At 37.2% G+C, this 26,148-nt stretch overlaps 1 protein-coding gene across 15 annotated transcripts in view; it reads left to right on the top strand.

Moving 5' to 3' along the window:
• The window catches only part of PEX5L (peroxisomal biogenesis factor 5 like), a 789,103-nt gene that overhangs the window by 612,984 nt on the left and 149,971 nt on the right, over positions 1-26,148 (top strand). For 11 of the 15 annotated variants that reach the window (XM_058427079.1, XM_058427077.1, XM_058427076.1 and 8 more), the window contains one exon: positions 768-839. The exons of 3 other annotated variants lie outside the window; for them this stretch is intronic. Coding sequence is in view for 5 of the 12 variants with exons in the window: in XM_032174046.2 (XP_032029937.1) it covers positions 768-839 (72 nt within the window). In the remaining 7 variants the exon portion in view is untranslated. The remainder of the gene's footprint in view (positions 1-767; positions 840-26,148) is intronic. One more of the 15 variants, XM_058427081.1, reaches the window with a different exon arrangement.

Here is a 26,148-nt window from a genome sequence, read left to right as displayed (position 1 = left end):
AAGGCTCAGACATATTATCTTTCTCCTGTAGCACAAGTGTAAAATGATTGTCATTATCTATGTCCTTTTCTAACTTTAGAATTTATAGATTTTGCTGTGGAGGAAATAGATGGAGAGTGGTCATTGGGACAAAATAAATGATGACGAAATGCCAAAAAAAGTGCATTTAAATAAACTCTTAAAAGTCTGTCCTCCAACTTTTGAAATATCTAATTTTGTAAATTATTTATCTCTTTAAAATTATTTCTGAGTTGGTTTTTCCAATGTCAGCATTCATCTGACTTGTGAGCAAATGTTGAAAATCTGAAGATTCATTATCTGAGTTGCATAATACTTCTATTATTCTTAAAAATATGTAAGACATTAAAACATTGAATAATTGGAAGTCTTGAGTATAAAACTAAATGAACTTTCAATCTTTAAGAAAAATGTGCTAAGACTCTTCGAAGAATTGCTTATTTATCCCAAAGTGTTAAAGAATCTTTTCTGATACTACAGAACTAAAAAGAGAAGCATAAGAATATTGAGAAAAAGATTAAAGGTATAAGTTGGATAGTGGAGGCTAAGCAGATATTGTTAATGAATAATTATAAGATAGCAGTTTAACAATAAAAACATTTGCTGTTGTACATGAGCAATTTATATAAAGAATGATGCATTATGACTGGTGAACAAGGCTAAGACTTTTATCTTTAAAAATATTAAGTAGAATTAAGATTGTTAATGGATAGAAACTAAATGATCATTTAAAATTATTCTTTCACAAGAAAAGTAAAGAACAAGGATATGGAAAACTAAGCAGTGATGAAGACCTCGAAATAATTGTTGATCAAAAGCAGGTAAGTGAATACTTACATACATTTTCTACTGTTATACTGTATATTTTGATGACTAAAGCCTTTGAGTGTTCAGCCCTTCTCTGGCAGCTGTATTAGCCTGTCTGACTAAAGCCTGCATAACAAGATTTTGAGAGCAGCTAAGCCGCTCCATATGATGCCTCTGATTCACTGACTTTTGCATGATGCCAACATGCATATTTTGTATGTAAGAATGATGGAAATAAAGCTAGAACAAGAGAACTTTTGGAAAATTAAAGGCATCTCTTGATAAAATGAGTCAAAACAAAAATGATAATTTGGGAAAAAGATAAACAAGAACAATAAAATATATTATCTTGAAAATGAGAAACACTGCCATTATTCTATCTTGTAAAACAATGATATAATTTAGAGAGAGAGAGAGAAAACTGAGAACCTTAAGACATATATATTGCCCAATTTAATTTTCCAGATTGTCTGCAATATATATAAATATGATTCTGAAAACAAAAAGAAGAGGCTATTTAATAAAATCTGTAGTACCACCTATAATTTGAGAAACCTCTAGCTTGGATGTTATATGGGCCCATAAGGTGAAATGAAAACTGCTTAATAGAGCATAAACAATGACATACCAGGTAATGGAAGGTTTCCAGCCCATGCCACTGAATTGGCACTAGCCCTTAATATCTCTGTTAATTATCAAGGAGACAAGATAACTGTACATCTATTTAATGCACAAGTGGCACAGCATCTGACAGCAACGCAAAAGCTGTAGAGAGAGAAATAATTCAAAGAGATCTGAGTAGATTAAAAGGTTAGAAAGAAAGCAGTCAGTAATTTACAGAAAGGCACCTGAATTTGCTCAATTTCCTAATCATGCAGTTTGTTTTGCATCATAACAGTTGCATTCAGGGAGCTATTGTACATATTTCTGAAAAAAGGAAAAATGACCATCAGAAGGTAGTAACCAGAAATAACTGACTTAGAGACTTGCTTGTTAGGCTTGGAATAACTGAGGTAACTGAGGTGGTCTTCTGGAAAAACTTGCCAAAACATCTCTCCACTGAGGTGCAGAATATATTGATTTGACAGCATTCACTCAAAATGCTTCCGAGTGTTTCTTATCATTGCTCTCCTGCTCTTGTGTAAAACAGGGTAGGGGATGTGTGGAGTGCCAAGTTCTCAGTTTAGTTAATAAGGTGGGTGGAGCTGTAGCCCGTGTGCTCTGCTGGGCTATTAACTATCACTTTATGCCAGATTAATTACTTGGGGCATGTAATCTATGTCTGATCCTACCCATAGACTGGGATTCTGATCAAAGGACTGGACCCATCTGGCAAATGAACTAGTAAAATACACCTGGGTATATTATGAGAATACAGATATGTGTACATTTCTCTAATAAAATGAAAAATTAGTTATTTTCTTCCTTAATCATATAGAAGTTAAATTCTTATTTTTTCTTCTTCTTTACTGTCTTCCTACCGCAAAGCTTTTCTTTTCTTTCCTTCTTTTTTGCCTAAATCTTTGCGTTTTAACTGAGCTTTGGTGTTCAGAAAACTGCAAAGTTATATTTTGAGATCCTTGTGGTGAAAAGCCAAAGGAAGCCATTGTTCTTTTTTTCTCATGATACCGTTGACAAAATTTCTATTGTTGTGACTAAACACATTTTACTAATTGTTAAGGAATCTTAAAGAAAAAAGAGAAAAAATAAGAGAACAAAACCTTCCTGCTTCTTCAGAAAATAGCACTTTTATTACCTGGATCAAACGAGGGTGGATTCAATTTTCTCAGAGTCGCTGTTTGCCTCTGTAGTTATCACATTTCTTCCAGTGCCATTGCACAAGTTGGTACTGTTTGGCAGTGACTCAGCTTTGCTGAGTTATTCATGTCAAAACATGTCTCAAAAGATGAGTAATTATGAATATGAGTTGGCTTTGGTGTTTGCTGTTGGCAGAAAGAGTAGTCCTTCCTTTTTTTGAGAGATTTATTTGGTGTTGATGTTGTGAGCAAATCCTAGGTTGAAACAACGACAATGTTGATATCTCAAAGTAAAATATTTGGGGAAACACTGTAATTAGTTTTTATAAAGCTATAAGAAATTATTCCAAAGTTTAAGAGGTCAACAAATTAAGCATGTGTGTATGTATATGTACATTTGTTTTCCAGAAATTGAATATTGCTTCATCTCATAGATATGAGTTATACATATATGACATTATACATATATATGTATTTTATATGTATAATAAAATTAAAACTCTATAGCATTGTATGCCATTTTGTCAGGAATCTTTATGTTCAGTTTATTCTTCCTATATCTTTTCAAAAACTTGGTAGAAATATGTTATAGTCAATCTTCATGTAACTGCAAGTAGCTTTTTCAGTAAGTGGTGCCAGAAGAAAATCTAAAGAGGATAAGTAAAATAATTGGAGTGCTGCAATGGCCAGAAGTCTCCTAATTTCTTTAAATCCATCATTCAGAAGCTGTCACTCTACAAATGCTGTGTAAGCTATATGCCATTTTATCAGTCATGTGATTTGCAAATCTTGTACTTCCATGGAAAGCCCACAGTCTTGCTTATATAAGCAAATTAATAACAGAAGCAGCACCGTGTATGTGGATTTTGTTCTCCCTGGCTGCCTCACTCAAGGAGGTAAAAGATGATTTCTGTGTTATTTCAACATGGAAAAAAAGTGTATTTTGGAAATGTGTAAGGTTCTATTCTTTAAAGACAATGTTGTGTTTCTCTCTTTGTGAAATTGTATTGACAAAATTTATTTGGGATATGTATAAAAACATTTCAGAGAACACTTAAATGAGTGTTGATGTCCTATGGTAATAGGCACCATGTGATACACAGACACAGACACACACACACACACACAGTCATTTAAATAGAAATGTATCAAACTGGGGTCAGAGTCTATATTTTCCACCAGAAATCTCCAAGGTTTTCAAACTTTAAGCATAGAAGGTAATCAAAGGGAATGTATTGGATTAAAATCTTAATGCCTCCAAAACCCAAACGTTTGACATAAAAATAATATAACTAGTTAGTAAATGCTATATTTGGCTTTGTAAAATAAATATTAAAAGATAAATTGTAAACATCTATTATGGCATATTTTTATTATTTGTGAAGCTATTCCTTCCTAAATGGAGGAAAGGAGGGTCTTGATTAGGTTTCATGTACACATGAATTTCCTTCTGAAGTTACTGAGATTTCAGGTGTAGGAGTAGATAGTCAAGTGCCTTGACTTAACGGATTAAAAACATTAACCACTTTTAGTGAATTCATTCTATTATAAATTACTATTTTTAATTAGAGCAACTTAACTCAAGGTTTATGATAAGCTGGACCTAGGTAACAATTTTTTAAAATGTTTTCAAATTCCAAGTAGACTTAAAGGAGGTAACAAAGACTAATAAATTTATAGACTATTTTGATTATATGATGGATACAGTTACAGGTTCATGTATTGTAAAAATGGGTTTAACAGCATGTTGTGGATTTATTCGGTTATAGGACTCAAAGTTGCAGTTTCATAGCCTTTAGTGCAAGTAGGTTGGGAAATGTCAAATTTCAGCCAGTTACAAGGGGAACAAGTATATCCAGGTCAGAGCAATAGTTCTCAAGCTTTAGCTGCCTCAGCATCCCCAGGAGGGCTTGATATAACATAGATTACTGGGCCCCACCGCCGGGGTTTCTGATTCTTCAGGTCTGAGATTCATGCGGCCTGAGAATTTGCATTTCTAAGTATTCAGCTACTGCTTCTGGTTCCAGACCACACTTTGTGAATCACTGGGTCAGAGAAAACAACTAATGCAGTTTTAAAGGAGGAAAAAATATGTAACTTGTGATAAATTTAACATTCTTCAACCTGGCATTACCCAGGGATCTAAAAACTGGAATTCATAAGCATTCAACATAATAACAAGACCAGAAAACAAGAAAACAACAGCCATTTACAACCAAAGGTACCTTTAAAGAACCAGGTTTGCAGTCTGGCTAAATCCACATGGAAACCTGGTAATCTTGAACCTCTCGAGCTCAGTTTTCTCATTTTCAAATAAGTTTTCTGATATTATTTGTAAAATGGTACTCTGCTCTTCCCACCTCCTAGAGTTTCTCTGAGTTAAAATATGTAAAAGTGCTCTATAAAGTGTATGTCATTTATGTCATTTTAATTAGCTAGGCATCACCACTTCACTCCCCACCTCCCTTCATCCCCAGTTTAGCAAACAGGAACTTTGAGACCCAGAAAGGTGAATGAAGTTGCCCTGGTTAGGTACAGAAGAGCCCTAGAAGCCAGCCCTACCTCCTGCCATCCAGTCCCATGCTCTTTCTGTCACCTCCCACAGCTCTGTACCATTGCTCATTACTGATCATGCTATAAATGGATTAAGAAGCTGTTTTGCCTCAGTGCTCTAATTATATAAAATAACCATCTACTAGGAATTATCATAATTGGCCAACGTTTATTTATTGAACCCTCACAGGAATAAACTTCCCCACAAACTTAACTGTTTACTTCCCTCTTGAGCCCTATGGCTTTGTCAGGAGGGAAATGCCCCTTAAAGCAAATGTAAATAAAACTAGAGCTAAAAGGTAGTTGTGAAGACCACTTGCCTTTCCTCTCACAACCTCCTCAAGGAGAACCTCTACCAGGCATGAGAAGGGCCCTGGGAAGAGACAACACATACTCATCTTAGCTTACAACCTTTTTGAGAGTCTCATTTTCACCTTGTAAGGGAAGCCTGAGCAGAAAGCAACGGACACTAGAACTTCTGTGACCTTTTTCTAAAGAAAAAGAAGAGATAAATTATAACCTCACCCTTGTGTCTCCAATAGCTCATAAGCATTCAAGTTGGATTGCAATTCTGTCCTAGTGGTGGTTGTGAAAATGGATACTCAAGAGGAAAATATAGGCCAACATGAAATTAAAATGGAAGAACAAGAAAAACAGATTAACAGAGAAGATACCCAGCTTATCTGGTGCTAATAGATAGTGTGATCCTACCAACATCTAAGCAACTAACTTTGGTCTCAGACTCACAGATAGTAAAAAGGATGAGGGTAATACGTGTTCCTGCCTTGTTGTGGTCGCCGGCCCCATCTGGCCAATGGTTTCTTAGTCATATCAATGTGGTGACTTAATTTAAATGTAATTCAGATCCCATTGACCCCTGAAGACACTTACAAAGTATGGTACCCTGTCTCTTGGTATTAGGTGTAACACTGTCCCTGGGTACCTTCTTAGAAGTCTGTATTGGGTCAGAAGAACAGAAACCTCCTCTAGAGTTGCAGAAAGGAGAACACCTGCTCAGCCTGCAGATTCTGAAGCATGGAACTCTGAGACATTCGAAGGACAAAGCACATTATGCAGTTGTAGTTGCCTTAATTACACTCACAGCAGACATAGGCTCATTAGTGTTTTCCTCAGGAAAGATTGATTGATGAAAAATAATTGAATGAAAAGAAGCCAGATTTATTTGGAATGAGAGAGACTATTCAAATTTGCTATCTATCTGAAATCAGCATTGGAGTAAACAAAGATTCACTGTTGCAGTCCAATCAATCCCATCTTGTCTGCAAACTATTTATCATCAATAAATATTGTACATGGAAGGGGGAAATTTCTTCCATTAGGTTAAATAGAAAAGTTACCAGAGTGAAAGCATAATCACCCTGTGTTTTATTCCTATTCTCTATTTGTATCAAGTAATATAAAAATAATTCTGAGTCACTGATAATTTGGAGGGCAAAATAACAGTAATGCAAAGTATTTTACTTTGTATTTTGCTTGTAAACTCACGATACTGAGTTTATTTTTTGGTTTGTTTGTTTAGCTGCATGCATTTCAATTTAGTGTACTGATTCTCCTAAGCATCACCGGACTCTAGGAAAAACACGAAGGGCAAATCTAATATCCTTCATTTTAGAATCTTCTGACCGATTGTTAAAGTCTGATGGTATGAAGCCAGAAAATACAGAGAGTCACGTGTCATAGAGCGGCACAGAGGCCGGTAAGATAGCTGAGGAAAGAATCCATTGCCCTGGTTCCTAGTCTTGGCCCTGCCGCTTACTAAGCAGAAGACTTTGGAGTAAGCATTTTAAGTTCTCTGAGTTTACGTTTCTTCATCTGTACAATGCAATAATAGCATCTGCTCAGATGGCTGCTGTGAGGCTCAAATGAGGATGCTCCCTTATAGAGCCATGTGTCCAGCTTGGCCTCCTTTGGTCAGTCCCAAGTCTAGAATCCAGGGCCACCACTCCTTTGTTTTGGGAATTTTTCCTCTGTAACTCGTGCCTCCTGAATGGTGAGTTGGAGATGGTTGTGGTATCATGACATTTTCACTTTGGTTATTTCCTCTGGTTTACTATTAGACATTCTGCATGCCTTCTGTGGAACAGTATCAGATACTCTAGTCTAGCACATTTTCAGTGGTGCCAGCTCTTCTGCCTTGCCATGTGCTTGGCATTGTGAATATAACACAGAATGTGTGTGTGTCACTCTTACACAGTGGTTAAAAGCAGGGCCTTTACAGTCACAAATCTGAGTGAAAACAGGCTATGGCCATGTCATAACTGTGTGGGAAAATTAACCAGCTCTGTGAGCCACAGGCTGCTCTGCTATAAAATGAGGAAAATATCTACTTCATAAAGTTTTTGGGAGAAATAAATAAGTTCTTGTATATAAATGCCTAGCAAAGTACATAGCATGTGGTAAGTGCTTTATAAATGGCAGGTACTGAGGTGAAAGCATGGTGGCAGTTGGTAGATAGTTAGACTAAATAGCTGTAAGATCCCCTTGGTATCTCATTGTGGTTTGGGTATGCATTTCTCTAGTGATTAGTGATGTTGAGCATTTTTTCATATGCTTGTTGACTGTGTGTATGTCTTCTTTTAAAAAGTGGCTATTCATGTCCTTTTCTCACTTTTTAATGGAGTTGTTTGGTTTTTGTTTGTGAATTTAAGTGCCTTAAAGACTCTGGATATTAGACCTTCGTTAGATGCATAGTTTGCAAGCATGTTCTCCCATTCTATGGGTTGTGTATTTATTCTGTTGACAGTTTCTCTTGCTGTGCAGAAGCTCTTTAGTTTAATTAGGTCCCATTTGTCAACTTTTGTTTTTGTTGCAATTGCTTTTGGCATCTTCATCATGAACTCTTTGCCCAGTCCTATGTCCAGAATGGTATTTCCTAGGTTATCTTCCTGGGTTTTTACAAGATCATGTCCTTTGCAGCAATGTGGATGGAGCTGGAGGTCATTTTCATAAGCAAACTAACACAGAAACAGAAAAGCAAATACCACGTGTTCTCATTTACAAGTGGGAGCTAAACATCAATTACATATGGACATTAAGATGAGAACAACAGACACCAGGGCCTACTTGAGGGTGAAGGGTGGGAGAAGGATGAGGACCAAAAAACTGCCTATCAGGTAATATGCTTATTATCTGGATAATGAAATAATCTGCACAGCATATCCCCATGACATGCAATTTACCCATATAACAAACCTGTACATGTACCCCTGAACCTAAAATAAGAGTTAAAAAAAAAAAAGATGTCCTTGGAATTTTGGGACATTGAATTATAATTAAACAATAAAGTCTAGTCTGGGGTCATGGATGCAAATGCCTTTTCCAATCATCCAGGTCCAGAAATGAGGCTAGTAGACTGTGCATAAGAAACATAGGGAGTGAGGGAGTCAGTGGCTACTTGGTGGGAGCTGGCCCCAGTAGAGGTGGCAGCACCTATCAGCTTCAGCAGATTGCCACCTTGTTGGAAATGGGCTCAGTGTCACCACACATAGGAATTTTTCAAAAAAGGCGTTAATCTCTGCTTTTTACATGTTTAAAATCTTTTTTAAAATTTTAAACTGTATATAATCAGACACAACAGTCTGAGTGTATATACAGCCCATGGGGTCCAGTTTATGACTTACTATACTCATGAGTCTCTAAGATCCAAGAAAAGCCCTATGTTCTCTTCTCTGTTTCTCTCCCATTTTACACTTTCCCCATTGAAAATTAACCTAACCTAGTTGTTGATCTGATTAAATTAATGGACATTAAGTTATCATTGACGCTGGCCTTATGTTCCATGGGAAATTGAAGTACCTCCAAAGAAAACTAGCCAATTTAAAATGTAAAAAATCCCCATTTGATAAAATGAGTAGGGCAGTTATTTATGAGCAGGAGGCATTGCTGATGCTTCTGCCTATGCAGGACTGTGTTTACTGTCTTCTGCTCTTGCCAGTCTAGCCATCTCTGAGTAAACAAGGTTCTAGCATTGTTGAGTAGCAAGCACACACCTAGCTCTCCTCTACCAGTCCATCTTCCCCAATTTTCCAAGCAGTAATGCAACTAAGTCACAGGGCTCAGTTAAAAACTGGAATCACCAAGAGAGACATCATGAGTCACCATCTCAAGTTCAACAAATATCTGAAATGCTATTAGGCATCGTTACTTTAAGATATTAATATTCAGCCTATGTTCATTACATGCAGCATAAAAGAAAAATACTAGACTTTCAAGCTGGAAAAATGTATTGCTGTGAAGGCATTTTCAAATAGCCCATGTTTTCTTTCTTTTTAATCTAATAGGGAGAAGTGCTGGCACAATGTTTAGTCAGTGAGAAAACAAATGCATAATTGAAATGACATGAGCTGACAGGTTGAGTGTAAAAATGATGTGATATATGAAAGTAACAGTCAGAGACAGTAGTACTTAAAATTAGACTCAGCCATTTGGTATAGAAGTTGAAAAGAAACCTATTCAGCCTTTTATTGTGGAAGGAGTGTTGCAGTACTTATTTATTTTTGCTGTTGATTTTTAAGTAGGTTCATCTGATCAAAATGAGAACTGTAAATATTAGAGCTGGAAGGAATTTCAGAAGATAATCTAATCCAGTGGATTACAAAATTAAAAATTCCATCCTGTGAAACCCATTTCTAGTCACCTTAATAGGGGAAGGAGTGTGTATGTATATGGTGATAGCGCTTAAGGAGCAACTTAGGTGTACAGATAAACTTTGATGAAAAGATATTGTTCTAAGAAGCTTAATCATATTATTTGTTATAATCAAAATAAGTTAAGCAAGTCTTGGAGTAAAACGGTAACTTGACTGTGTTCACCAGGTTACTTCACATCACAGGCAATATTTGAACTTGGGTCTGCAGCCTCTAGTCTTGAGTTCATTCAGCCACTCCTGTAACTGCCTTTCTAAATTATGATACTTCCTCTCCTTTCTTCCAAATGTCCCATGTTGGTAAGATAAGCATAATAATCAAACCAGAATATTCATTTGAGAGAAGTGTGTATTTCAAGTGCGCAGCTAAAAGTCTGTCTGATAGATTTTTATAAAAAGATGTTTATATTAGATACCTCCTAACTCTTCATAAAATGGTTCTCACAAACTTTGTGACATCTTCCCAGTATCCATCAGGGTACAGATATTAAAGATTTTTAAAGTGAACTTTGAAATCTCCTCAACTACCCAGGGATTAACAAAGTGTTGCCTCCATGTTGACACAGATGGTTTTCCTACAGCTCATCTCTCAGGGCCTCTCCACCTGGTTCAGTTTATCATTTCCCCCTCAACCGGCCGTGGAGATTGTGAACCGTATCCACAGTTCAGCTTTCAGGCCCATCCGTTTTGAAGTCAGCTGCCAGTGTTTTTGTCTAATGAACCGTGCAGGTGAACTCGGTGATTACTGATTGAATCAGCGTCTATTGTCAGAAGGGCTTTGAAAACCAGTTGTGAGTGGAAATATTTGTACCTCAATGATTTATGTTATAAATTCAGTGTTATCACTTATAATAAAAATGACAAAGGATCAGGAAGACCATACAAAATATTTTTCTTATTTTCGTATGTAAATAACAGGGAGAGTTTAGAGAGTAAAGTTCCCTTTTTCTCTTCTGACTTTGGACTGAGATGCCCACGCTCTGCCATTGCCCCAACCTTGTCATTCTGTGGTTGTGCTTTTACTTCTCTCCCATCCAGACTTTACAGTGCATGTCTTTTCTTTTCTCCTCAGCGCCACTCTCTGATCCCTGCCTCTGGAACGTGTCTCTTATTCTGACACTGCATATATAAGGTTTGACAGAAATGCAGTTCTTGCAAACCTGTTTTTTTTCATGCTCCATTGCTTTCTTCCTTTTCTCCAAAACAACTCTAGAATTCTGTCATTTCCATTTTTGGTTTAATTTTTCACATGGTTTACCCCCAGTTGGGATGGGTACCACTTCCTTCCTGTCTTGTGATCTAGGAAACACACACACACACACACACACATACACAAGTGATCATTCAATACAATTGTTATTTATTCCTCATCGTATTTTTTGGCCAAATGATCTCATTCTTGAAATATATGAATAAGTGACTTATTAAAGAAATGGTGAGAGAATGTACCATCCAGGCTTTGTGCTGGATGTTCTGAATAGAAAAAACATTCATTCATCACTTTGTTTTCTAACAAAATTATCTCATTTGTATAATTTGTGAATAATTAATTAATTTTGTTGTAGAAAAACACTAAGCATAGAAGTTGTTTTCTTCCAGTCAAGGGTTGTTCAATTATCACTTCCCTGCATTCTCAGCTTCTCTCTTTAAACTTTAAATGTGCCCCCAAAATTGGCACATTAAATTTTATGAACTATTGGAGTAGTCCCTGAAAAAAAAGAGCTATGTTGTATAAGTTGATGGATGTCATTAATCAAATCATTTACTACAAGATAAAACAAATTGAGCTCATAAACAGGTTAGATATTGTTCAATTTTTAAGCTAAAAATGTAAAACCTTGTAAATTTTGCATTTTTTAAAAAAGGAAGCAACTTGTTTTTGTCTAGATGAATAAGCAATTTTACTTTTGCATCCAGACTCCAAGGAATTTGATTTAAAATCATATCCTTGGGTCAGGACTTTTATGAACAACAGTAGCAATACCCCATGGACTCCAACACTGCTTAGCTTTCTGGTGAGCACCCAATACATAGTGAGAACTAATGTTTCCCACTGTCTCCCAAATAAAATGTAAACTCCTCCATTGGGCTTACAGGCTGTGCATTGTCATCCAGCCCCTAACTACCTCATCATGCTTATCTAATGCCCCCTCAACTTCATGCCCCGTTCATACTGAACACCTTGAAGCATCGAGTGTTTGATGTTCTTCCTCCCTTCACACTTTGCTCTTGCTCTTCCTTCTGCCTATGTGTAAGAATGTAACATATATCACAAATATTTTGACATAGCTGCTAGAAGTAGAGGATATAGATTGCAAGGAAGGAGACCTCCTCATAGTTCTGACCAAGGCTGGCCCCTTGGAGAATCCAAATGGTAAGAGAACAAAGAGGGAAAGAGCAAGTCCCCCTAGGTTCTGTAGATGGACAGACTTCTTCAGCCTTACAAATATAAGGGAGAAATGAGAAAAAAATAAACAAAACATAAAGCCTGCTCTTGAAAAGAAGAGGCAGAAAATGGAGAAACAGAAAAATCTGAGAATCTATTACTTGGAGAAATTTATTATGTAAACAATTTTGCTGTATATATTCTAGGCATAGTTTTGGAGGAAAACACATAGTTACACTGAGTACAGTAATACCTGCTATAGTTCTAAAAAATAATTGGTCCTTATTCTGCTCTGCTCCCATGGTGGTTCTTCCCATGTGGTGAGTGAGGAGGAACAGCGGAGAAACAGCAGAGCCAGGTCAGGGAACGCTGGTGACATTTAGCCTCAGTGTTCGGGGCGAGAGAACTAAATAGGGAATCATATTTTTTTGAAACTGATCCTGAGAGAAACTATATGAAAAAAATAATTTTTCATTTTCTCTATTATGAAATAACTTCAGGGGGAAGACAGAATGCTGCTTTTGAAAAAATACATTATTTTCCATCTCAAAAAAAAAAAGAAAAAATACATTATTTTGGTGGAAATGATTTAATCTATTTTATTTATTTTACACAAACTTATTTACAGCCTAATTTTTTGGTAGGTGTTTGCTAGGTGCTGGAACACAGAGATAACATAACCATAGTCATGGCCTTTAAGAGGCCAGTATGGTTAGACTTAGAGTCAACAGACAATTACAGTGCCTGTGCCGCAGTGGTTAGAGCCAAGTGCTCCCAGGAGCATTCGGGAGCCTCAGAACTCTAAGAACTAAGATGTGCGTTATTTTCTCCTTCCCTAATCATAGTCCAGAAAAAGTTACGAGGTTTTCCAGTGCTCCACGTGTTCCCAGGAGGAGACTTGGGCTTTGGGAACAATTACCAAAGATGTTTTTTAGAACCTGTCTACTCAAAGAGTGGTTCATGGACCACGGCATCAGCATCACCTGGCGCTTGTTAGAAATTTATACTCTGAGCTTCAGACTCTGGAGGTGGGGCCCAGGCATCTGTTTTTCAGTTTTGTTTTTTTTATTTTTCGGTTTTGTTTTGTTTTGTTTTGTTTGTTTTGTTTTGTTTTGTGTTTTGAGATGGAGTCTCGCTCTGTTGTCCAGGCTGGAATGCAGTAGCGCGATCTTGGCTCACTGCAAGCTCTGCCTCTAGGGTTCACGCCATTCTCCTGCCTCAGCCTCAGGAATCTGCTTTAACAAGTCCTGCAGAAGAATCCTGTACACACTGTGGCTCCTAAGAAGCATTGGTTTATGTTATTCCAATTTTTGGTGTCAGGAAAGGATCATTTATACTTTGATAAAGACATTAATTTTTTATTTTCTAGGCCTACAAAGAAGAATACAGACAAGTTAAGTATCTTAAATCCTTTATCTGAATGTCCCTAACCTTGCAAATATTCCTTCCCTGCCTCGTCATTAAAGCAAACCTACTCAGTAATCAATCCTGTAAAACAAACTGTAACAAAAAGAAAGCATAAATGAGGGAGACCAAGAGGTGAAATTTGTTAACCCAATATTTACCTTAAACTTTTCTGGTCTTCGACCACTTTTATTAAAAGATTAATGATAACAAGACACACTTATATAGCATTTAGTATGTGCTACACTCTGTTCCAAAGACTTTTTATATATTACTCATTTAATCCTCCCAACAACTTCATCATGTAGGTTACTATCATACCCATTTTACAATACACAATGGGGCAAAGGGAATTTTACACAGGGCTGCTGCGTCGCACAACCCCAGAAGGCTATGCTGTCTACATAGCCTGTGCGGCAGTACATGGCGGTGCTGGGTCAAGTGAGTTCATGTTTAAAAACTTCCTTTCATCATACCTCCCTCACTTATTAAGGAAATTTCTTGCAATTTTGACTGTTAGGAAATAATATAGGATGGTAAAATCTGAAAAAGCCTTCCTATTTTTAAAGGAAAGATATACCATATATGATAAAGAAGAGCATAAATACATTAAGATGGGGAAACTGGAAAATATATTTTTTCCTTCCAAAAAAAAAGTATTCTTGAGAGTGTGTATGTCTATATGTGTGTGTGTGTGTGTGTGTGTGTGTGTGTGTGTGTGAGAGAGAGAGAGAGAGAGAGAAGAAATAGAGAAAAGGAGAATGTGTGGCTACATAGCCATAAACATGCATAATCAAAAGCAAAGCTGCAAAAAAGAGCAGATGCCCAATCCTTAAATACGTGCCCATTCTGAGGCCACTGGGGCAGTACACAATACTGAATGGCCAGGACGAGGTGACCAGATAGCCCTGCAATATAACCAATAACAACCATGTATTGCATTGAGGTTGCTACATATGTTTCAAGTCCTTGTATCTGAGGTGCTACTTATGATAAATTAAATCCTTACTTTGCATTAGAATTACCTCTGTACCCACCACATTTGAAAAATTCTACACCTGGCACAAAATCAGAAAGCCTGTCACTTCAGTATTTGTTGAGCAGCTTTCTGTTATGGGAGTAGATTTCTGTGCTCTGAAAATGTCACTCTACCAGGTGCCCTACAGGGGCTGACCTTTCTTCTCAGGCTGAAGTTCCTGCTGAACTGTTCAGTAGAGCTAGTTTATCCCAAGTTGTTGGCACATGTCCAGTGTCACTGCATGCCCATCTACGGAAGTGGTCTGAGAGTTGATATTTAGCCACTCTGTTAGACTTCCACCTGACATGACTCTGCCCCTCCCAGCTCCTTGTGATTCCTTTTGTGATCCCCCCAAAAGCAGCGCCCCAGCCTTCTTCCCTGAGCCTTACCTGTTAATGCTAGACTACTGGCAATCACGCTTGGGTCCCTTCTCCCCAGCTACATTATGCTTATGATGTATATATAAAAGCTTTCTTCAGAAATTTTGGACAAGAGAGAAAGTATCACCCATAATCCTGAGAACTCTTCATTTTGCATACTCTCATTTTTGCATAATTGCAAGGTAATTTTAATTTTTTGTATAGTTGCAGTCGGTGTGCATTCAATTTTGTACCTGCTTCTTTATGTAACATTATGTTACACTCATGTTTCCATATTGCTACATAGTTTTATAAATGTCATTTTAGTGGTTTCCTTATATTGAATCAAGATGATCCTTAGGCATTTTTTTCCAGGATTTTCACTGGCTCGTGCAGTGACCATTCAAACCTTTCTCATCTTTTAAGATGCAAGTTATCAAATTAAAGAGGAAAAGGAGGGATTGCAAAAAAAATCATGTACATTACTATGATTAGACATATATGTACTGACTTACCATGAATTATGCATGATGTTTGTGTGAATTTGCAGTGTCATCTTTTCATATCCCTGATGTACCGTTAAGCATCACTGGAGATGGCACCATGCAGGTTGCATCGCTCCATAAAACCTCAGGTTTAAACTATATTCTATGTGGCAGTTATATAGCATTTCTGTTTCCTGAGGCTGACTGACCACAGCCAAACCACAAACATGGATTTGCATAAATTCATTTTGCATTAATTTTTAAGTTAGCCAAGAAAAGAAACTAAGTAAATATTTTTACAGCCACATAAAACTTAGGAGATAATTTACTTTGGTACCACATTCATTGAGGACACAGATATATATATCCACTAGGGTATTCTTATGCCAAAAAAGTACACTCTAGAAACCCATATTGAAGTCTAAGCAACTTATATGAAGTGGTTACCACTAAAGGGGATTTAGAATTCAGACCTAAGACTGCTTCATATTGAAAAGCAGAGATGAAAAGAAATAATCGTGAATTCATTTTAGAATGTATTATTTTATAAGCATTCTAGATTTTACAATTTTCCTAGGGTTCCAAAATGCAAAACTCTTAAACTGATAAGGAACCAAAGGTACAGAAAGTTTTTAAGATCTATGAGGCAGAGCTGAAATACAAGTGAGGGTGCTAAAATTCAAGTTCCTGACACTGCCAATGACTTTCTATTTGACCTTGAACACATCTCTAAGCCTTGACTTCCCTATCAGCAAAATGATAATAGTTTCCCTACTTCTATCTCCCAAGAATTCTGGAAGAATTTCTTAAGGAAAACTATAAAAATAATCATTTGAGCCACTCGAGAGGATTACTTCCTGTGAATAAATCCAAGATGGTATCATCTGTAAGGAAGCCACTAATGCCCTAGGGTTATGAATCACTTTCTTGTGTTAAAGAGCAATTTAAAATTAAATCCCCTATAGAAAAATGAACACATCCATAATGATTACTTTTACTTCAGTAGTACTTTGGGAGGGGGTAAAGTATGGCATGATTTTATGAATTTATAACTCATCGAATTAATTACATTGGGGTTTTTGAGTGATTATTTAGATAACTTTCTAATCATAATAAGAAAAAAAATGAATACTCATATTTACATTTTTCAACTGTCCCAAAAGATTATGTTATAATACATAGTTCTAAAGAAGTAATGGTACTTTAATCACTATAGATTCTATTTTTCTGAAATGAACACAATATTTTTCCTAGAACAGCAAAACTTATACTGAGGCTCCCAGACTTTATTTAGCAGTCAAGAAATTACATAGCCCACATGAAAACATATTTGTCCCCGAAGAGTAGAAAAACGCTTCCGAGATGAGTTTCGTTAACACCTGAGCCTTCTTTTTGAAAAAAAAATGAAGAGCATAGCAGAACTCATAATGAGTCTTTAGCAAAAAAAAAAAAAAGTCACATAACATCGCTCAAAACACAAAGAAACCCAGTTAGCTTCAGCAAGGTGCCAAAGAAAAGGAGAACTTTCTCTCACGAGTAAGTTGACATTTAGAACCACTCTGTGTAGTTTTGAAGGGAATTAGGCCCTCTATCAACAAACTGTCTTTGAAACAATTATTTCAGGCTGTACTGGTACCAAAGGTTAGTAACCACAAATTAGTTCTTATTATTCTTCCTTATTTAGAAATATGCTTCTGTGACATGAGGAAGGCCTGCCACTTGCTTCCTCAGAACTTCCAGCCTATCAGGAAGAAAAAATTATCTAAAAAAAAAAAATAAATATATGTGTCAGATTTAAAGTTCATGGTGAAGCCAGATTATAGGACAGGAGTTAGGGAAAGGGGGAGTGCAGAGAAATTTTGGTGAATCAGCTTGTGCAGACGTCATTTAAAACACAAATATAGACATTGTAGATGAGACTGAAGAGTTGAATGGGTCATTCTTTACGCCCTAACTGTCCAATTTAGTCACTTTGTAAGTGGGGTAAGCGGGAGGGAAGAACAAAGGGAATTCACATTGCTGAGCGCCTACTATGTGCCAGACAGCATCCTGAGAGGTATGATTATGACAGTTTTTCAGAATGATGAAAAAAAAAAAAAAAAAAAAAAGCTTAGAAGGGCTGAGAAACCCGAAAACAGTCACATAGCTAGTCAAGCAGCAAACATAGAATTGAAATCAGGTCTGTCTGCCTCCAAAGTCCATGCTCCACCTCTGTCAATCACCTTCCCACCAGCCATCAAGAAAAATAAACTGCACTGCATTTTCTTGAATTTACAGATACAATCAGTAGTTACTGCACAATGCCTAGTACCCACTAGGAGTTTAAATAAAAGGGCCTTCTTTACATTAACAAACAAACAAACAAACAAAAGTTCCCAGAAATCCCCTGCCGGTCACCTGCTGCCACTTGCCAGTTGTTCTGTGGTGATTCTTTGGAAGAAGCCCAGTACTGAATCATGGAATAGGGCAAGCAGAGGGTTCTCTTGAGACATAAGAAACACATGAAAATAAAGACTGTTTTGTTCTGTTTCCTAGTTTGCACACAAATATGTCTGTATTTTACTCATAATTGGCCTGAAGATACATTGTACTAGAAAAATCAAATGGCTTATTTCACCGGGCTTTTCTCCCATTCTGAGAGTGCTGAAGCCCCTTTACTCATGGCTGACTTTTTTTCCCCCACTGATGGTTAATTCCTGGGCTTGTTCTTGTGGAACTTAAATAATAAATGTATCCAAGGCAGGTACAAAAGAAAAAAAAAAGAAATCTCTGGACCTTAAGAAGCTGCAATTTCCTGTAGCCAGATGAAACCATGCCTCACATCCCTTCTTAGATTTATAGAATTAACAACGTTGAGAGACACAAGATTAAAATTATAATCTCTCTAGAAGACTCAAGTAGATAAAAGGAGGCAAAATAGTTTGCCTTTGGGGATATTTATAATACCTTGCTAACTTTTAGAGTCGTTAGTTGCCAAACATTTTCTTTCTCACTGTATTCATGTCAGTTGATCATCGTTTCCCTTTTCAGCTTTCACTCCTTCCATTATGATTTACTGCATGTCAACCTTTGAGCCTCCTATTTCATCCATCAGCAAGGCTGTTTGCTCCTTTGCTTTTGGTGGGTTAGCTTACCTAACATCACTACTCCATTTCCATCCTAAGTCATGGTGAGGCCCCAGACTTAACAGTCTTTCCATCACTGAGGATGGATCATTTAGAGATGTTCCCTACAGCATCATGGAAACCAACTTAAAGGCACTTATGAATGATACAGCCCTCCTGCTTCTCAAAACAAAATGAAATCTTTTAATATTAAATTGATCAAGATTTTTTACTGAACAATGTAAACCTCCTTGGTTACACCTGCATGCAATAGATTTGAATGGCATCAGCAGCAGAATCTTTAAATTAAAAAAATACTTTTGAGAAGTGTCTGTTCATATCCTTTGCCCACTTTTTGATGGGTTGTTTTTTCTTGTAAATTTGTTTAAGTTCCTTGTAGATTCTGGATATTAGCCCTTTGTCAGATGGATAGATGGCAAAAATGTTCTCCCATTCTGTAGGCTGCTTGCTCACTCTGATGATAGTTTCTTTTGATGTGCAGAAGCTCTTTAGTTTAATTAGATCCCATTTGTCAATTTTGGCTTTTGTTGCCATTGCTTTTGGTGTTTTAGTCATGAAGTCTTTGCTCATGCCTATGTCCTGAATGGTATTGCCTTGGTTTTCTTCTAGGGTTTTTAGGGTTTTCAGTCTTATGTTTAAGACTTTATTTTTTTTAATTTTTTTTTGTTTGTTTGTTTTTTTTAATTATACTTTAGGTTTTAGGGTACATGTGCACAATGTGCAGGTTTGTTACATATGTATCCATGTGCCATGTTGATTTCCTGCACCCATTAGCTCGTCATTTAGCATTAGGTATATCTCCTAATGCTGTCCCCGCCCCCCCCCCGCCCCCCACCCCACAACAGTACCCGGAATGTGATGTTCCCCTTCCTGTGTCCATGAGTTCTCATTGTTCAATCCCCACCTATGAGTGAGAACATGCGGTGTTTGGTTTTTTGTCCTTGCGATAGTTTACTGAGAATGATGTTTTCCAGTTTCATCCATGTCCCTACAAAGGACACGAACTCATCATTTTTTATGGCTGCATAGTATTCCATGGTGTATATGTGCCACATTTTCTTAATCCAGTCTATTGTTGTTGGACATTTGGGTTGGTTCCAAGTCTTTGCTATTGTGAATAGTGCCGCAATAAACATACGTGTGCATGTGTCTTTATAGCAGCATGATTTATACTCCTTTGGGTATATACCCAGTAATGGGATGGCTGGGTCAAATGGTATTTCTAGTTCGAGATCCCTGAGGAATCGCCACACTGACTTCCACAATGGTTGAACTAGTTTACAGTCCCACCAACAGTGTAAAAGTGTTCCTATTTCTCCACATCCTCTCCAGCACCTGTTGTTTCCTGATTTTTTAATGATGGCCATTCTAACTGGTGTGAGATGGTATCTCACTGTGGTTTTGATTTGCATTTCTCTGATGGCCAGTGATGATGAGCATTTCTTCATGTGTTTTCTGGCTGCATAAATGTCTTCTTTTGAGAAGTGTCTGTTCATGTCCTTTGCCCACTTTTTGATGGGGTTGTTTGTCAGGATACAAAATCAATGTACAAAAATCACAAGCATTCTTGTACACCAATCACAGACAAACAGAGAGCCAAATCATGAGTGAACTCCCATTCACAATTGCTTCAAAGAGAATAAAATACCTAGGAATCCAACTTACAAGGGATGTGAAGGACCTCTTCAAGGAGAACTACAAACCACTGCTCAATGAAATCAAAGAGGATACAAACAAATGGAAGAACATTCCATGCTCATGGGTTGGAAGAATCAATATCGTGAAAATGGCCATACTGCCCAAAGTAATTTATAGATTCAATGCCATCCCCATCAAGCTACCAATGACTTTCTTCACAGAATTGGAAAAAACTACTTTAAAGTTCATATGGAACCAAAAAAGAGCCCGCATTGCCAAGTCAATCCTAAGCCAAAAGAACAAAGCTGGAGGCATCACGCTACCTGACTTCAAACTATACTACAAGGCTACAGTAACCAAAACAGCATGGTACCACATGCTGGTACCACAACAGAGATATAGATCAATGGAACAGAACAGAGCCCTCAGAAATGATGCCGCATATCTACAACTATTTGATTTTTGACAAACCTGACAAAAACAAGAAATGGGGAAAGGATTCCCTATTTAATAAATGGTGCTGGGAAAACTGGCCAGCCATATGTAGAAAGCTGAAACTGGATCCCTTCCTTACACCTTATACAAAAATTAATTCAAGATGGATTAAAGACTTAAATGTTAGACCTAAAACCATTAAAATCCTACAAGAAAACCTAGGCAATACCATTCAGGACATAGGCGTGGGCAAGGACTTCATGTCTAAAACACCAAAAGCAATGGCAACAAAAGCCAAAATTGACAAACGGGATCTAATTAAACTAAAGAGCTTCTGCACAGCAAAAGAAACTACCATCAGAGTGAACAGGCAACCTACAGAATGGGAAAAAATTTTGCAACCTACTCATCTGACAAAGGGCTAATATCCAGAATCTACAATGAACTCAAACAAATTTACAAGAAATGTTTAAGACTTTAATCCATCTTGAGTTGATTTTTTTATAAGGGGTAAGGAAGGGGTTCAGTTTCAGTTTTCTGCATATGGCTAGCCAGTTTTCTCAACACCATTTATTAAGTAGGGAATCCTTTCCCCATTGCTTGTTTATGTCCGGTTTTTCAAAGATCAGATGGTTGTAGATGTGTGGCATTATTTCTGAGGCCTCTGTTCTGTTCCATTGGTCTATATCTCTGTTTTGGTACCAGTACCATGCTGTTTTGGCTACTGTAGCCCTGTAGCATAGTTTGAAGTCAGGTAGTGTGATGCCTCCAGCTTTGTTCTTTTTGCTTAGAATTGTCTTGGCTATACAGGCTCTTTTTTTGGTGCCATATGAAATTTAAAGTAGTTTTTTCTAATTCTGTGAAGAAAGCCAATGATAGCTTGATGGGGATAGCGTTGAATCTATAAATTACTTTGGGTAGTATGGCCATTTTCACAATATTGATTATTCCTATCCATGAGCATGGAATGTTTTTCTATTTGTTTATGTCCTCTCTTATTTCCTTGAGCAGTGGTTTGTGGTTCTCCCTGAAGAGGAGATCATTGTTGAATAGATATGATGTATGCTGTTTTCAAAAGGGTCATTGAAAAGTAAATGATTAGATGAACTTACAAATTGTTAACTATCCTCAACAGTCTCATTGTCATTCTGCTATATATACATTTTTCCCTTCTTCCCATACCCACCCCCACCTTTTCTTTCTGCTACAGGTACAGAGTATTAGCAAAGGTGGTAGATCCTTTCTCAAATATACAGTTTTTAAAAAAATCCAAAAATATTTCTTTCTCAACATTTGAAACAAAGCTAGAAAAGAAATAAAGTTCAGTGAGTGTATTGTTTCCTAAAGAGACAAGAGTATGCCTTTCATCTGTTGTTATGCCAGATTGTTTGATATTACACAATCCAGATTAAATGCAGCTAAACAAGGCTGCCTTTGCTTTGGAAATCTGCCTTATTAGATCCAAGAAGCTTTCTTGCAAATCCATAATACAAGCAAAGTATAGTAGCAGAAGCAAGCATTACTTTTGCACTCAAAGACCATGAGTTTAAGAGAAAAAGTCACTATTGTAACAATTGCTTTGTAATTGCAAATTATCACAAATTTCTCATTGATAAAGGTCTATTCCACTATTGGAAATATGTTGGAAGGAGCTGGGATGTGGAAATAAAGAAGAGAAATATAAAGAAAATACATAGTTATTTAAGCCATTTTGTTTTCTTGGCTTTCATTTCATCATCATCACCTCCATCATCAACACTGAACACTCCCCGTGGACCACATGGCATGAACATTGCTCCTCTTTTTGAGAGTATACACTCTATGCACTTACAAAATTAATATATAAACAAAATGGCTTGAACAAAACAGCAGTTTATTTCTGTCTCACAAAAAGGAAATCTGGTACTATATCATGTGGGGTTGGTATAAGAGCTCCTAAGTGGTCAGAAATGCAAGCCTCTTCCAGCTCTTTGCTCTGCTATACCTTAGAAGAGGACCTAGTCCTCATATTCTAAAATAGCTGCTGAATCCTCATTCATCATCTCTGAGTTTGAGGCAGCAAGCAGGAAGAAAGGTGGAGCTAGAAAGGTAAAAAATAATCTACTTTTCCTTTTTTTCTTTTTTTAAGGAGTCTTTGTAGAAGTTTCATAGAGACCATTTGCTTATACTTCATTGCCCAGATTTAATCAAGTAGTCAGAACTGGCTACTGGGATGGGTTCCCCTAGGAAATAGACTCATTTTTTCTGCATGGTAATATATCTACCTGAAAACCATGTTACTAAGAAAGACACTGGAGTAGAAAACTAGTAATCTCAACTCTAATGATCACACTCAAACTGACAAAAATAAATGTCTTCTCTAAAGTCAGTGACCAAGGAAAATAAGCATCTATCACCCATTTTTCAGAATTTTCTCAATTCAATCTTATAAAGTCACAAAGCTCGATATTATTTCATTGAGGTGGGAGGGAGGGGAAGCAAGAATAACTTTTTTTATGGAATATGCAAAGTATCTGTTGTAATAGCCTTCAGCATTTCCCTGACAAAAGAGAACAGACTATGCATATTCTAAAATAAGAAAAGGCCAGCAGGACTTACAACCCGTAGGGTTCATTGTTTCAGTGCAATCTGGTACCCTTTGCCATTGGGCACCACACATATGCCTCCAACACACATCTTGCTCCGTGCTGTCTCTTACGTCTCCATTTCAGAATACTTACCAATTTCCTCTCAGCCTTTCCTCATCCATCACTCACTTAGCCAGGAGACCCTTAATCTCCCCTGCACTACTATTGTTTTACTTGCTTTGACCTCTTGGGACTTACATGCAGTGCCAGTGAGGGGCATGTTATCATGATCTTACCTTTGTTTCCACATGCTCACTGAATATTTTCAACTAGACTGTAAGTGCCTCAGCAGCTCAGTCCAGTCTTTACGCCTGCATTAGACGGCATGTGCTCGCTGGGGATAGTGTATGCAATGGGCCCTCAATAGATGCTATTAGATCAAACTAAAGATGTGAGAAGATGGGAAAGATGTATCTTTTTTTTACATTTTTTAAATTTTTTTATTATACTTTAAGTTCTAGGGTACATGTGCACAACGTGCAGGTTTGTTACATATGTATACATGTGCCATGTTGGTGTGCTGCGCCCATTAACTTGCCATTTACATTAGGTATATCTCCTAATGCTATCCCTCCCCCCTCCCCCCACCCCACAACAGGCCCCGGTGTGTGATGTTCCCCTTCCTGTGTCCAAGTGATCTCATTGTTCAATTCCCACCTATGAGTGAGAACATGCAGTGTTTGGTTTTTTGTCCTTGAAAGAAGTATTTTTTAAGAGGCTGCACCAATTGCCTAGCAAGTGTGACTATAAGACATGCTGGGACCAAGCACCACAGGGCAGTGGGAAAGACTAAAAGCAGACCTGATCATCAACGAGCCTGCAGTGTAATGCCACTGTCACTGACCAAGAAAATTCAGGTGGCAGTGCCAGAGAGCACACAGTCCTTCAACCACAGTTTCACCGTACCAATAGGCCAGGCCAGTCCTTTTACAGCAGACCCTCAGCAAAGGCTGATGGTGGGGGAAGAAGGCTCAGAAGTGGTAGGTGAGATGTCAGGGTCCAGCCAAGATGAGGACAGAGTTCCAGAGAAACTAAAGTTGAACCCAGATGTGCAGACTGGGCCAATGTTGCCAGCCCTCTTAAGGTAGAAACTGCATCTTATTCATTTTTATATTCCCAGCACCTAGCACTCTCCTGCTTATAGCAGGTTTTTAATAAATGCCTGTCCCTCTAGGTAACCTGTCCATAATCACGAGATGATTTGAGACTTCACCAGCTTGTCAGATGAGGCTCCCTATTCCTCCTACACTTGAGGGTTTGGTTAGACTTACTTTGCATGAAAAAGGCAGCAGCTGGGGTGAGAAGGCCACCTGTCTCCACTCAGTTTCTTTGTTTTGCTTGGAAACAAAGTATGATAGTCTGTAAGGCAATCCAGTGTGAACACAGGCAATTTAGTGTGTAGTTCTACCAGATGTTTTATATAAAGTAATACTTAATGGGTTCTAAATTAAAAGGAGCATTTGCTTGGTCTTATTTTTTAAGGGAAATAATTTCTAGTGCTTACATATTATGGAATACTAGGTGCAATTTAAAATCATGCTGACAGAGTTTATACTGACATGCAACAATGCTTGAAACGTACTAACCAAAACAAAGGCAAGACAAAAAGTTGGAGAGATCCACTGTGTTAAGATGCTTAACAAAAAGGACTCTAAGGAAACATTCTAAAATATTAGTAGTAATTATCTCTGGATGCTGGAATAATAAGTGGTTTTTAAAACTACTTATTTAAAAAAAACTACTTTTCAGTTCTGTACTTTACCATTTATTAATCGTTCCTAAAACAATTTTTTAAAATAGAATATTGCAACACTGACTAAACTATGAGAAAGACCTGTACAATTAATCAGACTAGAAATAATGCCATTCCAAACCTCAGCTACAAATACGGCCATGTGTTTCATCTAAATAGAAGAGACACAATGGCACCATAACTGGGAAAGCTAGTCATGGGATCTGCTCACTGTTGGTATAATGTAATATTAACTAAATATTATTAAAGTCTGTTTGCATGAATGTAGATACGCTGATTGCTTGTGTTTAAAATCAACATCAGCAAAAATGCTCTAAAAAACTTTAGTTGCCAGTTTATACAATTCTGTTAAAATTGCATTTTAACAATGAACATTAATAGCTTTAGATGCTTCAGATTAATAAACAAGTCTACTGCTTCCACAGAGAGAAAATCCAAGGTAGGCATTCTTTTTGTTTCTCTAGTACTTTGTTTTTTCAGCAGCTGGTGGGGATTGGGGATTGGGGCGAAGTGGGGAAATATAGTATGCACCTACCCAGTTTTGAAAGTGATAGCATCATTTACAATTTCACAGAATTGAATTGGTAGCTCCTGCAGGGAGGGAATTTTGCTGAACTCTAATTCTCTCCGTGGATCCACACGTCTAATTGTATTTCTCCCATGCTGCCTTCCTATTTGTTTCCTCATTCATCTTCTCTGGTCAGGTGATAACTGTCAGTGCCCACTTCCAAATTCTAATTTCCGCCTCATAATTTCTCACCTTGCTGACCACAGTCAAACAGGAGAAAGTTAAGCTGAGCTGTTTTTGGAAGATACTTTAGATAAAGACCAAACAGATGCTGAAATCCTTCAAGAAGGAAGACAGCTTGCTAGGTGAGAATTGATCAGGATTTTGTTTGCTGCTTCTTCAGGGAAGATTGATCATTTAATAACTTTAGGGGATATCTGCCTCAAATGCAAAGACTGCAATATGAAAATGTGAACTGAACTTCCAAGCCCTTTGCTATGAATTATAAATTTATGAAATTTATAATTATGGGAAGTCAAACACATTTTATTTATTCCTAGATGGTAATACTTTTAACTAAGAAAAAGCATCTGATTAATAACAATGTTC

This window comes from Hylobates moloch, unplaced genomic scaffold, assembly GCF_009828535.3.
Source record: "Hylobates moloch isolate HMO894 unplaced genomic scaffold, HMol_V3 SCAFFOLD_13, whole genome shotgun sequence".
Lineage (NCBI taxonomy): Eukaryota > Metazoa > Chordata > Mammalia > Primates > Hylobatidae > Hylobates > Hylobates moloch.
Note: the sequence above shows the minus strand (reverse complement) of the source record. Positions and strands in the feature narration are given on the sequence as shown.